General features: G+C 41.3%; 1 protein-coding gene and 1 long non-coding RNA gene across 24 annotated transcripts in view; one reads left to right on the plus strand and one right to left on the minus strand.

Moving 5' to 3' along the window:
- Positions 1–15,763, minus strand: part of MAP2K5 (mitogen-activated protein kinase kinase 5) — a 270,688-nt gene that overhangs the window by 237,091 nt on the left and 17,834 nt on the right. For all 17 annotated transcript variants that reach the window (XM_042941603.1, XM_042941608.1, XM_042941602.1 and 14 more), the window contains exon 3: positions 11,266–11,333. In XM_042941603.1, coding sequence (XP_042797537.1) covers positions 11,266–11,333 — 68 coding nt within the window. The remainder of the gene's footprint in view (positions 1–11,265; positions 11,334–15,763) is intronic.
- The window catches only part of LOC122221880, a 47,447-nt gene continuing 33,068 nt past the window's right edge, over positions 1,385–15,763 (plus strand). For 4 of the 7 annotated variants that reach the window (XR_006203492.1, XR_006203491.1, XR_006203493.1 and 1 more), the window contains exons 1-2: positions 1,385–2,578; positions 11,188–11,353. This is a non-coding gene — a long non-coding RNA (uncharacterized LOC122221880). The remainder of the gene's footprint in view (positions 2,579–11,187; positions 11,354–15,763) is intronic. The other 3 variants (XR_006203494.1, XR_006203495.1, XR_006203489.1) reach the window with 2 other exon arrangements.

Raw genomic sequence — 15,763 nt, forward strand, 5'->3', positions numbered from 1 at the left:
AATGACCTAGTTTCCCAAGCCAGATAGCTGCAGGTAAGCCAGACCACCTCTCTTTCCTTCTTCCCCATACTTAATCAACACCGGTTTTATTAACCCTACATCTTCCTAGCTTCTCAATTCCCCAAGGTTGGGCCCTCCATAGTCTAGCCCACCTTCTTTCCCAATCTCATGTCATACCCTTCCTGCCTCCCTGTCTGTTCTACACTGAATCCCAGGTAGCTCCTCCTGAATGCACCAGCTGCCCTTACACCTGAGCCTCTGACACACTGTTCTCTCTTCCCTGTCCCTTTGTCCCAGCTTACTCCATCCAGACACCACCTTCTTCAGGAAGCCTCCTCTGTCCCCAAAGCTACACCAGGTGCTCCTTCTTGTACTCACAGAGCACCTAACACTTAAGCATATTAGAGCACTTATCACTCTCCCTGGCAATTATGAGTTTTCATATCCTCCCACATTGAACACTGTTGGCTTTTTTGTTAATCTCCCTGAATGGACCATGGGCTCCTTGAAGGAATGAACTATATGTTCACTGTACCTGCACCACCTAGCATAGCACTTGGCCACATAGCTGCTATCCCATACGTATTTATAGTATAAAACTGGCTGTACAGGGGCGCCTGGGTGGCTCAGTCAGTTGAGCGGCCGACTTCGGCTCAGGTCATGATCTCGCGGCCCGTGAGTTCGAGCCCCGCGTCAGGCTCTGTGCTGACCGCTCAGAGCCTGGAGCCTGTTTCGGATTCTGTGTCTCCCTCTCTCTCTGATCCCCCCCATTCATGCTCTGTCTCTCTCTGTCTCAAAAATAAATAAACGTTAAAAAAAAATTTTTTAAAAAAACTGGCTGTACAAATAAGTGAGCAAATCAGTGAGTGATCTCAGGTCCTAGCTCTACGTTTACTGGTTGTGTGACCTTAAGAAAGGCACCCACTATGTGCGTCAGTAGCCTCAGCTATAAAAATAGGGACAATAACTGCCTTGCTCACCTCGTAAAGGTATTAAGAAGATCAAATCAAAGGAAGCAGTATATGGGAACCCTTCTATAAAGTACCTGTAAAGAATCTTGAAATAGGGCACAGGGCTATGAATCTCCCCCTTCCAGGCAACAGTACATAGAAGAGAAGCGTTCGTAACAATAGGGTAACATAGAAACCCCAAACAAGATCACTGTTAGACCAAGTACAGAGGTAGATTTAACGAACTGCTTATCAAGGCTGAGTCAGTGCCCCTCCCTTTCCCTCCATTACTACAGTACTATAAATAATAAAATAATTAAAAGGGTATTATAAGGAATCATGTCTATTTTTCTTCTGGAAGTTAATCACGGGCAGGGGCCCTGTCTTGTGTATTTTAGTGTCTTGTAATACCTCTTGTATCTTGCGGAGGTATTAAACTGGAGTCTATATGGGCCTTAGGAGAGCCTTCAAATTCCTGAAATTATATGTGAAACATTGCATTGTGTCAATTTTTTGGGAAGAGAATAAACAACTTTCCTCACATTTTCAAATAGGCCTGTGTCCCTAAAAACCTAAGAAGTGACGCTGTACAGTGCCCAGCACTGTGCCTGACACATAAGAGTGCTCCACAAATGTTTACGGGAAGGAGGCAGACGTGGAGCTGATAGAGACGTGGCAGCTCATTTCATTGCTCATACCTCCTAACTTACTCGGTGGCAAGTCTTAGATATCAAATCGCATCAAATCAGGTTTATACATTATTTTTCTATACACGTAACAGAACAGTTTCCTAAACCTCTCCTTAACATACCTTCTAACAGTACAGTGTTTCAACCTATGAGGAATAAGTATGCTGGTTTTTTCCTACTCATGATAAAATTTTCACATTCCTGTTCAGTCAATACTGCAAGCATACCCCATTATAGGTAGCTCAGTCAGTAATTACAGCAATAATCAATAAACTAACCAACTATTTGCAGTCCATAGTTAATTTATTAGTTTTCCCAGTGAAGAGCCCAACAACCTGAACTCTGTTAAATGGATACAAATTCAATTAGAACACTACTTAGTGCGTCCTCAGTTACACTTTCTTTTGGTTATTTCTTATACTTTACATTGAGAGGCTTTCCTTCTATGGACGCTGACCTCTTAGGAAGCACACAATTGCTCCAGCAGTCAAAAATAACATATAAACTAATCTATTGGTTGAATACCAAATTAATAACTGCATTTACGGATCTGGCTTCAGATCCCCCCACTTCTCAATAGCTCACTGCCCCTGCCTTGAGGTACTACAACGTACACACGCTCTTCCTTGGACTCTAGACCAAGGGTCCCCACATGGTCACGGACAGATTAGATGATGAGAAAGAAAATCACAATGAAAAGTCTTACAGTGAAAAGGTCAACAGGGAACAACTCTGGGGCCTATTTATAGGCTAATGTTATTGGATGGATGCATTTATTAATGATTTGGAAGTGAAAAAGACAGTAAGTTGGCCACACTTAATGATAACACTGTTTGTTTTGAATAGTAAAACCGTAAAGGACATTAGGGAGCCCCAGATGGTCTTAAAAGAGGTTTGGATAGCCGATGGCAGATGAACTTCAACTTGGCTAAGTTTAAGGTAATGTGTGTTGGCAGAAGGAGTTTAAATTTGTATTCAGCAATGGGTCCAAAACTTGTAGGAACCTCCTGGATGGAGCTTTCAGAGTAATCCACATGGTTAGCATGGGGCAGTGTCTACACTAACCTTTCATCTGATTTCTAGGCTGCAGCAATTCTGCTGCACTTCTAAAGAAGAAGTTTAAATACCGTAGTCCCCCCTTATCTGTGGTTTCACTTTCCATGGTTTCAGTTACCTGTGGTCAAAGGCAGTCCGGAAACAAATGATCCTCTTTCTGACATACTGTCAGAAGGTCAATAGTAACCTAACACTAGGTCACAACGCCTACGTCATTCACCTCACTTCATCCCATCATGTAGGCATTTTATCAACTCTTGGCATCACAAGAAGTGTGAGTATAGTACAATCAGGTATTTTGAGAGAGAGAGACCACATTCACATAACTTTCACTGTAGTATATTGTTGTAACTGTTCTATTTTATTATTAGTTATTGTTGTGAATCACCTGCTATGCCTAATTTTAAATGAAACTTTACCACAGATATGTATGCATAGAAAAGACATGGTATATATAGGGCTTGGTACTATCCACAGTCACAGGCCTGCACGGGGTGGGGGGGAGGGGATCCTGGATCTTATCCCCCACAGATAAGGGAATCTGCCACTTAAAACAGGATCATCAGGGGCGCCTGGGTGGCTCAGTCGGTTGAGCATCCGACTTCAGCTCAGGTCATGATCTCATGGTTTGTGAGTTCAAGCCCTGTGTCGGGCTCTGTGCTGACAGCTCAGAGCCTAGAGCCTGCTTCGGATTCTGTGTCCCCCTTTCTCTCCGCCCCACTCCTGCTCGTGCTCTATCTCTCTGTCTTTCAAAAATGAATAAACATAAAAAAAAAAAATTTAAAACAGGATCATCAGGCCATGCAGGGAGCAGGCCAAATATGACATTCTCTCACACTTTATTTAGCCATCCATTTCCAAGAATGCTTGATAAAGATCCAGCCTACTGCTCAACTTCTATTACTTTTTTAAAGTTCATTTATTTTAAAAGAGAGAGACAGACAGACAGACAGCACACGAGGTGAGGAGGGGCAGAGAGAGAGGGGAGAGAGAGAATCCCAACCAGGCTCCGCACTGTCAGCACAGAGTCCGGCATGGGGCCCAACCTCACGAACCACGAGATCATGACCTGAGCCAAAACTAAGAGTTGGACACTTAACCTACTGAGCCACCCAGGTGCCCCTCAACTTCTATTAAAAAATGAATCAATAGGGGCGCCTGACTAAGTCTGTTAAGCACCTGACTCTTGATTTCAGCTCAGGTCATGATCTCACAGTCATGAGATTGAGCCCTGCATCGGGGGGTCCTCCCTCTCCTTCTACACTTCCCCCACTTGTGCACTCGTGTGTGTGCTCGCTCTCTCTCTTTCCAAAAAAAAAAAAAAAAAAGAATAAATAAAAAGGCAGACGGGAATGAGTAAAGAACATATAATAAGTAACAGTAACAGAGAAACATAGAAAGAAGCAACTTGTTTTGAAATTTTCTATTACTTAAATTTATACCTTTTTGGACACATTGCCTAGATTGATAATTTACTGAATCTCTCTAACCCTACTGTGTTGTAGCATATTTACATTGATGTTTCAGATATATGTAGAAAATATCCCTCTTGTTTCCCGTAAGAATGGCCCTAAGAGAACAGAGGTTCCTTAAGAGCTGCCAACAAGGGCCTAGTCAACTGGGTATGCCCCAAAGCAGTCCGACTGCTAGAGGTCCATCATTCCCCTGCAGCCCACATCTCCTTTGAAGACAAGCTCCAAGCCAGAGCCCCCCCAAGGGGCTAACTGAGGTACCGCACGGCTCTACTGCCTCACGCCAACTGCCTGGACACGGGACCCCAGAGGAACCAGACAGCCCATAGCCTACGCTGAGCCCTCCACGGAGATGAACTAAAGCCATGCTAATGACAAAACACTGGTGGTCCAAAGCACCCCAGAGTGCCCTGGTGGCACCCCCGCTGAGGCCTGCTTGTGCTGGCTGGAGATTTCCTTTGCTTCCAGAGCCACATAAGCCCCTTGTTCTGATGAAAACTCCAGTATGCTTCTGTTCCTCACAAGCAAAGATGCCCCAAGATATTTCACAACAGGGGCTAACGGAGCTAACTAAGCAGCTACCGCATGTTTGTCACTATTTCACAGGCATCCACATGTCCCAAGCAACACAGAGAAGGGAGTTAAAATAATCTGCCTCTGAACAAAAGTTTTATTCTTTGACTAGGATGAGAAAGCAAGATATTATACAGCTTAGAGAATGTCATTTTTTAAGTTAAGAAAAAAAGAGGAATTTCCAAAACTATGTATTTATTTCCTTTGGTTCAGCTCGCTCACTGTTTGTACCACTTCCCCACCCTCCCAGGAGAACACGCTGCATGACCGTTGTGTGGGTGAGCCACACTTGTAGGGAGCCAGCCACTCACCGAAGACTGAGCTGATTTTGCTGGTACAAAGTAAGTTCAAAGCAGAGCCTACTTAACATGGAGCATATTGAAATGCACCAGGTGGAAAATGAGCTTCCAACCTCTTGGTCTTTGAAGAAAACTTCCCAACAGCAAAGGCCCTGATGCTGTTAAATGTTCAACTCCTAAGTGGGCAACAAATTTTGTGGTAAAACTCAGCCTATAGATACGGATGAAATCTTTAAAATTTCAAAAGCCCACAAAGTATTTTCTACATTCCTATTCAAACTCAGGCACACTAACATTCCAGTAAACAGCATTCTTTTTTGATATCAGGAAAAAAGAAGTATTTGCAAAGCTTCCTCAGCAGGACCTCAACAGACGCCAAAACAAAAACATCATTTCAAACCACCAGGAGTAAAGACACTGAAGAGTCTTCCCATTCACTGGCAACTTGACCTCCAACTGAATCTGACCTCTGTGGGCCTCATTTTCCTTATCTACAAAATGAAACAGTTGGACAAGACTTCTAAGGCTCCCTTCCTTCCAACTCTACTTGGGTAACTGCATGATTTTAGAGGCAATCTCCAAATTATATATACTTGGATAAAGCTAATCATATCCCAATTTACAAGGTGCTACAGAGGTCAAGGAGTATTTTCCCTCATGGTACCCAACATCTAAAAAGGTACACTATGGTCAAGTATACCAAAGGGAATACTTACACTCCAGTAAAACACAAGGTCTCTGCATAATGGGAGGCATTACAGTTAAACTTGTCCCATACTCTTCTGGCAATGTGGAAAAATGGTATAAAGAGACAGAATGGGCAAAATGAAGAAAATTACTCTTGTTAATACTGTGCTCCACTCATACAAGCCTCTCGGTATCGAGAGAACTGGGTGTAATAAATCCTGTACCAGACACAGGATTTAGCAGAAACAAGTATGAATCCATTTACAAACGCAAGATGTACTGCTGGGTTTCTTAATGAAAGGTCACCCAAAAGCAGAGGTTAACTTTAAAATAACCCGCTCCTATAACCAGGTCTCAGTGATAGATAAAGCTTCACATGAATCAATAAACAAGGCCCAGCACTGCTGTTTGATGCTGAAAGGAAATGAAGCCAGCTCTGCCAGACAACGAATACAAAAAGACGGAAGGAGAGAAGCAACATTCCGTCTTTAATCTTCCCAGAAAATGAGAGGGGGAAACAAGAACATCAACAACAACAACAACAACAGTAAACCATAGTAAGGGAATATTTAACAAGGTCCTTTAAATAATTGGCAATGATCAGGTATTTAGTTTTCAGAATATGTAGGTTGGGTGTACTTTTTTTCCTAATAAAGCATTTCAGATTCTAATTAAAAAAATACTTTATGGAGGAATTAAAAAGATACAATAGTGTCAGAGGAAAAGCCATGATCCCAGAAGTGGAATATTCTAACAACATAACTTACAAGAAACTACGCTATAAAAACAGATTGTTGATTAACACAAACTCATAACAAAACGCAGAGAGCGATCACAATGGTGCTGTAATAACACTTGGCTGCTGGATTCTCTCAATACATTAAATATCTCCTTGGAGACCAAATTACTTTACATTTTCTTAAAAGACAATTTATTATAGCTTTGTTTTCTTCTCATTATCTCTTAAAAATATATCTAATGAAGAAAAGAATACAACTTCTAAATAACTTACATAAAATGGTACTAATGTGTGACAACAGACTTGGGTTTAATATGTTGGTTATTATTTAACAGCACACGACAACTTATTGTCATGACAAATCCTTACCACGATGCGATACTCTGTGTCACATGTATCAAAAACCACTGTATGCCATTATTATGGCACACATAAAATTAACAGCCTAAGGCTGCTAGCAATTTAAATAATTGATAAGTTTTCAATTAAAAAGGCAACATTTTCAGGTCTAATACGAAAATCTATTTAAATTACTGATAAAAACTTATGCTTCCGTTGGCCCAAAGCCAGAAAATGCCTGCATTCAAGGGAGAAGAAAGTAATTTTGCAAGTTCCAACCCAGACATTGCAAATTTTCTTTTTAATTCTATTCAGAGATCCAAGCTGTTTATTCATTTACCCTTTGTAATCAGTGAAAAAGAATGATTAAGGGATTTCTGGTAAACGTGTCTCTACTTTTGTTTTCCCTCTATGGATTTTAAAGAAATACTAAGGGGACTGAAAATTTATTAAATTTGACAAGAAAAACTAAGGTGCACTTTACAGAAAATATGTGCTCATCTCTCAGTATCTCCCCTATGCCACCACCCAGATCCTGGATTCAAAAATTTTTTCAGGGTCAAAATGAACCGAAAGAGTAGAGACCATGCAAGTTTTTCCTAATAGATCAGCGACTGAGGACTATCAACCAAAATCTTTTTTTTTTTTTTTTAATTTTTAAAATGTTTATATAGCTTTGAGAGAAAGAGAGAGAGAGAGAGAGAGAGGGAGCCAGAGCATGAGCGGGGGAGGGGCAGGGAGAGAGAGGGAGACACAGAACACGAAGCAGGCTCCACTCTCTACGCAGAGCTGGATGCGAGGCTTAAACCTACACTATGAGATCACGACCTGAGCCGAAGCCTGATGCCCAACCGACTGAGCCATCCAGGCGCCCCTCAACCAAAATCTATTGTGACATTAGGCCCAAACGGTTCTCCTTAGGACAAATTGGAACCCAAAGGAATTTCAATCATAAGAACCAAGACAGATCAAAATGGCAGCCAACCAATGTTTTGTGCGCTTTTTGAGGAAGAGGCTCCCCTACTCTCTATTTTTTAAATGTTTATTCAGAGCCCAACTCTACATAAACAGAACACATAAAGCGAACAGGATGGTAGGGCTATCTCAATAGATAAGAGGAAAAGGAAATCCATTTAGGCTTTAAACGACTTAAAGCTTATTATCTCTCTCAGGGATATTTTCATTTTCATTTAAAAAGATTTTGCTCAAACATTTAGAATCAGAAGACAAGAACATAAGTTAAAATTCTTTGAGGACTTCAGATTCCCGGCTATAAATATTTAAGTGAATTAATGAGAAAACCTGGACCTGATCAGCCAGACCACAATGCACGGGCCACTGCCAGTTCATAAAAACGTCTTCGCCATCCACTAAAAGTAAAGACTATTGGGGCACCTGAGTGGCTCAGTCATTTGAGCATCCGACTTCAGCTCAGGTCATCATCACACAGTTCGAGGCCCGCGAGGGGCGTGCTGCTGTCAGTGCGGATCCCACTTTGGGTCCTCTGTCCCCCTCTTCCTTTGCCCCTCCCCCACTCTCTGTCTCTCTCAAAACTGAATAAGGATTTATTTAAAAAAAGAAGAATATTGAGGCGCCTGGGTGGCTCAGTCAGTTAAGCGTCTCAGGTCAGGATCTCATGGCTACAAAGTTTGAGCCCCTGTGTCGGGCTCTGTGCTGAGAGCTCAGAGCCTGGAGCCTGCTTCAGATTCTGTGGCTCCCCCTCTCTCTAACCCTTCCCTGCTCATGTTCTATCCGTGAAATATAAATAAGCATTAAAAAATTAAGAAAAACAATAAAGAAGAATATCAGTTCACTATGTTGTACACCTGAAACTAATATAACATTGTATGCTGACTATACTTCAATTTAAAAAAATAAGAAGAAAAAAAAATGTAATGTGTTTTACCTAAAACTAAATTTACTCACTTTATTATTTATTTTATTTTATTTTATTTTATTTTATTTTATTTTATTTTATTTTATTGTATCTTATTTTATTTTTAAGTAATCTCTACACCCAACGTAGGGCTTGAACCCACAAGCACACTCCCCCAACTGAGCCAGCCAGGTGCCCCTAAATTGACTCACTTTAATGGTCACCTTTACTTTTGAGATTATGCATTGCCCACCATTTCTAACCTTTAAATGACTCTATTTGTTAGTAAAATGATGGTTAACAGTAGGCAATTTTTATTAGTTTATTTTGTTAATGTGTTTATTTGGCAAAATAAAAGGTGACGATGCCAGTGTCTGCCCTCCAATGCGAAAATAAAAATTGATTCATTCACGAAATCCACAGATTTGGAGGTCAATGAGCTGGATGATTTCTTTCAGACTAAAAAGTGGCTCTAAAGAAATCTCAGAAACTTTTTAAGTTTAAGGACAGTTACATAACTCTAATATTTTCCTACAACACAAAAATAAATACTGCATTTGAAAAAATAAGCATAAATCAAAAGGAATATATACTACAGATAGCTCAACTAAGGTACGCCCTACACACAAATCATTCAGAATTTAGTAACGAGGATGACAGAAAGATTCCCACACTAATGTGCAAGGAGGTGGATGGGACAGAAACAGCATGAAACACCCTCCATAGCATGAGCTTTCGCATGAGGAGAGGCTGGACTTAAATTCCACATTCACATTCATGCTAGCTCTAAGACCTTGGGCATACTTCTTAACCATGGCTTCCTCAGCTAAAACGTAGGGATTATAGTATCTACCTCACAGAGTCATTATTAAAACCAAAGAAAATAAAATACGTTAGGCATCTAGTATATATATAGTAGGCACTTAGAAACAGAAACGATTATCATCACTGTGGTCACATGCAGTAACATTTCTCACAAAGCACAATTTGTCAGATCTTCCCAAAAGAACGCTTTTGAAAGCACACCTTTGCGTGTGGTTATGTCAGAGACATAATAAAAGTACACTGATGTCAGCAATGTACTCTCTGCAATGGATGTATGTGAAAAAACTAGAACCCATCTGTACGTGTGTGTTTTCTAAATATAAGCATGTCACATTCTCAGGAGAGTTAGCCAATCTATCAATACCAGTGCTAGACATTTCAGCAGACAACCCTACTCTGCCCTTCAAGGTACTGATGAGCCCTGCTCTAAATTCTCCGTGCACAAAGACTCTCAAATAAGTTAATGGGAAGTCAATGGGAAATTGACTTTTCCTACTCTGTGCTGGTCTGAATGCAACGCTCTGTTAATCATGCCATCCTTCTTGTTCTCTTTCCTCCTACCCTAAATTAAAACTATTGGCGGAAACCCATACAGATATTTTACAGTTTTCATCACAATGAAACAATATCCTGGTTGAAGTTGAGGTCCATCAAAAACCTACAGCCTCACTGCTGGCTAAGATTAGAGTCTCACTGACCAGCAAGGGCCCTGACTCCATCATTTCCACCAGAATACTACTTTGCATTTGTATAGAACTTTTAACTTTCCAAAGGGCTTTCACATCTATTATCCCATTTGATCATTACAATGACCCTGTGCAGTAGAAAGGACAAGTATTATTATCCACAATTGACAGATGAGGCAACTATAGCACAGAAAGGTTAAGTGATTTGCCTAAGGCCAGCAAGCCAGAGAAGAGCAGTGGTCTCCTGACTTCGGGTCCAGTGCTCTTTCCACCAGGCCACTAGAGAAGGTTTCGTAAACAGATTACAAATTCAGATAAAATAGAAAAAAATGAGTAAGAGGAAATAAAACAAAATAAGAAGACAGCATAAATCAGGGCTCAGAAAAGCAATGCCCCTCCATCATAGCTGGGTTTGTCAAGCTGAGTATTAAAGTTTTAGAAATATACCCTTTTCTCTTGTTTATCTACTTCAGTCCTGAGACAAACACTAATGCAAATGTTCACTGAAATTTGAAACATAAAAGTCATTCAGTATATATTCAAATCACTTTGAGTCAGTAAGTAACCCTATTCATTCTGGGGTGGAAGAAAGAGGGAGGGAGGAAGAGTTATTTTAGTGCATAAAATAACTGAGAATACATTTTTAAACCGTGTATCCATACCAAGCCTGCAGCTACATTATAACCATAGTCTGTTTGGAAGGGTGAAAGAGATCTCCAGTTGAAAGTAGATTTTGAAAAATTTTTTAGAGCCCAGGGGTTCATTTTTAATGAGCCGTTACTTTAAGTACTGCATAAAAAATACAGGAAATTGATAGTCCATTTAGTCTGCACCATACCTAATGCAAAAGTCATTAAGATGCATTATTCTTAATGTTCATGATATGATCAGTAAGTGTCTTTTGAAAAGAACATCCTTAACTTTCACGTAAGGAAATCCTTGAGAACCCTGTATGTCATACATAAAAATGTTATGGTAACTGTGATTTACTTTCAGATCTTCCCCATGCCAAGAAGCAGCATCCTCAACTACATTAACGTTTTGAAAAACAGTCCTCATTTGTAGTATACTTACATATGACAGCATTGCCTCCATTTCTTCATCACTTCTCACTGTAATCCGATCACCGTCCTCGTCCTCATCTGTTGAAAGGAAACATAGGGTAAGATAAGACCTGCAGTTTTTAAATGTACAAAAACCATGTTGGCCGGGAACATAATACAACTGCTTTTCACAACGTGACAGCCAAAGCTTCAACACTGTATTTTTGAGGATGTTGAGGTTATTGGTTTGTTTTTCAGTTGGTGTGTGTGTGTGTGTGTGTGTGTGTGTGTGTGTTGTGTGTACAGAATATGAACAGGGCCCCGATAAAGAACTAAAACTTTCAGGGGCACCTGAGTGGCTCAGTCGGTTAAGCGTCTGACTTCGGCTCAGGTCATGATCTCACGGTCCGTGAGTTCGAGCCCCGTGTCGGGCTCTGTGCTGACGGCACAGAGCCTGGAGCCTGTTTCAGATTCTGTGTCTCCCTCTCTCTCTGACCCTCCCCCGTTCATGCTCTGTCTCTCTCTGTCTCAAAAATAAATAAACATTAAAAAAAAAAAATTAAAAAAAAAAAAAGAACTAAAACTTTCAGGGACAGCTGAAAATCAGAAAAATTCTGCTTATGTCAATCATGACATGTATCCAGGGTAAAGTGTCACTGGAGTATGACTAAACGGGGTTGGTGTGGAGAACTTTAAAAACTGAAGGAAGGCTATAGGTCTTTTCTACTCTCAGTACTTTTCTTTTCCCACACATCACCCTATCCCTTACTTGTCCAGTCCTCCTCTCTCCCAGGCAAGCAATCACTGTCACAGCAGCACGATGAAAATGGCTCACAGGTACTGAATACTGCTACACACACTGCACCATGATTTGTGCCTCCCATGCCATACCTCCATCCCACGATGTGGACAGTATGACTTGATTATTGCTCTTCCCTTTTCACAGAAGAACTTCGAGTGGGAAGTTCAGCAGAAGGTTATACCTTGCAAGGCAACTCTCACACAGTTATCCCCACACCCCATTCTATCTGGTGGCTCACTTGCTCTTCCTGAACAGTTTCATTTCTACTGGGTACCCTGACCATAGCAAGTAAGCTTCAAGTGGCCATTCATGCTATTTTGAAAAAAATTTGATAGTCTTAAAACTAGAGGATACTTAGACTTTACAAAATACATAATCAGAATGTATACATTTGAATAAACGTATCATCAAAGCAGCCATACCCAGAAACATTTCAATGATGCTTCTCCTGTTCAAAATAGTTTTGAAATACCTCTTCAAAAACTGCTTTAAGAACCCAAAGTTAGACCACGTGGAAACATCAGATCTCATTTTTAACCCAAACTGGAACTGCCTACCTGATCACTTGCCTACCCTATCTGCCAGACAGGACTCAGAACAACTTTTGCATATTTTAAAATATTTAGTTAGCCACTTCATCCTTCTGAAGATAAAGATCTGTCGATAGAACAGCCTATGCGATCGATTCTAAATGTATGGTTGAAAGAAAAATGCCAAAAACATCTTGAGCAATAGGGACATTGCTGGAAGATGTGCACAGCCTCCCTGGGGACAACTGAGAAGGGCAGGCTCTCTCTCAATTTGGAGGCTTCAGCTCCGAGGTGCTTGTTAAACAATCAGTGTTGTTAATTTTTTTTTGGTCACTCTTGAGTATCTAATTGCTGATTTGATCAGATGCAGAGAACCTGATCCCAGGCCTGCAGAAACTGACAAATCTCAGGTCACGAAGAGAATAAGCTTACGTGACATGCTCTGGGGACTCTTACTGAAAACACAGGGCGGTTCAGTCCAGCATGTGGAACTTCGCCCACCACACCTCAGTGGGCCCTCCCTCCCATCCAGCTGCAGTTCTGAAGATACTCCCCTGCTCAGTGGCCAGGTCATGGAAACCCTAGGAGGGAGCTTGTATTCTCTCCTAATTAGCCTGTTTCAGAGCAAAATGCTACTTCCTTTTTCTCCTCAGCAGCCAATAGCAATCTGTCTGACAGCGCGACAGAAACCAGCAGTTCAGCCAGCCCTGCTCGGTGACCAAGCCAACTGCTCTCACTGGGGTTTCTCTCCAAAGCGTTTGTTCCTGGATCCCGGATTGTAGTTCATTCCCAAAGAGTTCCCCAATTCAACGTAAACCAGTATCATCAAGTCACACTGTTTAAATATCTACCTAAATAGGAGCTGTCCAGAGTCACTACTGTACTTTGTTAAAGGCTGCCTGTCTTAGTATAAAAGACACACGGCGGTCACTTCCAGTAACAAAGAAGGCACAGGCCTAACAATGTTACAGGTGCAAGGGACCATAGAGGAACCTAACTCCTCCTTTCTTTTCCCCCTCCTTCCACTCTGCCTCTTTCCCTCCCTCCTTTCCTTCCTTCCTTCCTTTTGCAGACACTAAAAGCCAAACTGGGAAAGAAATGCCATTCTAGTTTTGGAAACAGGAGGAGTGTCTACATAAATTCTAGAAACTAGTATTTTCAAGGTTAAGTAAAAAATTCTTCTTACAAATAGAGGAAACAAAGGGGGGGAAAACAGATACAGTATAAAGAGACATAATGTTATACACTACCACACATGAAAACACTTTACATTTCTGTTTTAAAACCAAGTCAAATTCTCTGTTTAGATGTGGGCTACAATGATTTGTTCTTGATAAAGTCCTGAACTTGGTAAAAATTTCCAGCCTGAACAAAGTCACTTTTTGTAACTCTCACGTCTACACCACAGCTAGCTACAGAGACATGGTTACAAAGGAACTGTTTACATTCAAATTTCAATATACGCAAGACCTCTATAAGGTATTGTTCACACAGGATGAGGAAGTGTTTGGCGTTTAATAAAACAGGTGAAAACCCTTTTTATAATTTGTGAAGCAAGGGCACAGATTCCAGAAAAATCATTTAAATCACAGTCTCTCTCAATCAGGAACAACCCAACAATAAAAGAGCTCTCTATGTTCTCAAAGCCAGAACTTGAACCCTTGAGGCTACTTAAAACAGAAGATTTTGGAGTTCCATGAAATCTCTAAGGGATTATTTCAGGGGGAAAAAAAAAACAAATCTGTGAGGGAAGTCAGCTACCAGAATAATTTCTTGGCTAGCAGTTCCATGAAATACTATAAGGACACCTGGCTTTAAGTGGACAAAAAGCAGAGGCCAAAAGCAGAATAGCCAGCCTAGTGCTAAGTGTTGGAGATGTCCCACAAGGGGTCTGACTCCAAGGAAAAGATTTTGGCTACATTGAAAGAAGCATTCTAATAAAGCCTGGGGATAAAATGAGACTTCACTTGATCTTAGCCAAAAGGCCGAGAAGCGGTAAGCCTGGGGATAAAATGAGACTTAGATGACATGGTAATTAATGGTTCTTATGGATTAATAAGAACCTCTGTTCTACGAAGTATCGGTTTTCTTTATAAACTGCTCTTTGGGGGACTGGCAGACTCTGTACTATTTGTGATTAGTTTTCACGAAGACCCTGTTCTTGTCAGAGAGGAGACTGAGTTGGAAAGTCCTTACGCCTATGAGAAGACTGAGGATTCTGGCCAAAAGGCAAAACCCAAGCTACCTACCCCCATGATGGCAGTCATACCATTTGCCCTGACGGTTAAAGTGAGAATACACATCTCTGTAAAGACAGTAAATTCCAAAGACACACAAATGGCCAACAGACACATGAAAAGATGTTCTATCACTCATCATCAGGGAAGTACACATCAGAACCACAACGTGCTATCACCTCACATCCGTCACAATGGCTGCATCAAAAAATACAAGAGACAACAAGGAGCACCCGAGTGGCTCAGTCGGTTAAGTGTCCAACTCTTGATCTCAGCGTAGGTCTTTTTTTTTTTTGGGGGGGGGGGGGGAGAGAGAGAGAGAGAGAGAGAGAGAGAGAAAGAATCCCAAACAGGCTCCACATTGACAGCACAGAGTCCGATGTGGGGCTCAAACCCACAAACTGCAAGACCATCACCTGAGGTTTTGATCTCAGGGTAGTGAGTTCAAGCCCCACGTCGGGCTCCACGCTGGGTGTGGAACCTACTTAAAAAAAAAAAAAGACAAGAGACAACAAGGATGTGGAGAAAAAGGGAATCTTTGGAGTGCCGGGATGGCTCAGTTGGTTGAGTGGCCGACTTCAGCTCAGGTCATGATCTCGTGGTTTGTGGGTTTGAGCCCCGCGTCAGGCTCTATGCTGACAGCTCAGAGCCTGGAGCCTGCTTCGGAGTCTGTGTCTCACTCTCTCTCTGCCTCTTCCCCACTCATGCTGTCACTCTCACTCTCAAAAATAAATAAACATAAAAAAAATTTTTTTAAAAAGAAAAAGGGAACCCTTGTGCTCCGTCGGTGGGAATATAAACTGCTGCAGCCACCACAGACAACAGTATGGAGTTTCCTCAAAAAGTTAAAAACAGAATTACCATGTGATCTAGCAATTCTACTTCTGGACATCTATCCAAAGGAGACTAAATCACTCTCTCAAAGAGATATATGAACCTCCATGTTCACTGCAGCATTAT

This window comes from Panthera leo, chromosome B3, assembly GCF_018350215.1.
Source record: "Panthera leo isolate Ple1 chromosome B3, P.leo_Ple1_pat1.1, whole genome shotgun sequence".
NCBI lineage: Eukaryota > Metazoa > Chordata > Mammalia > Carnivora > Felidae > Panthera > Panthera leo.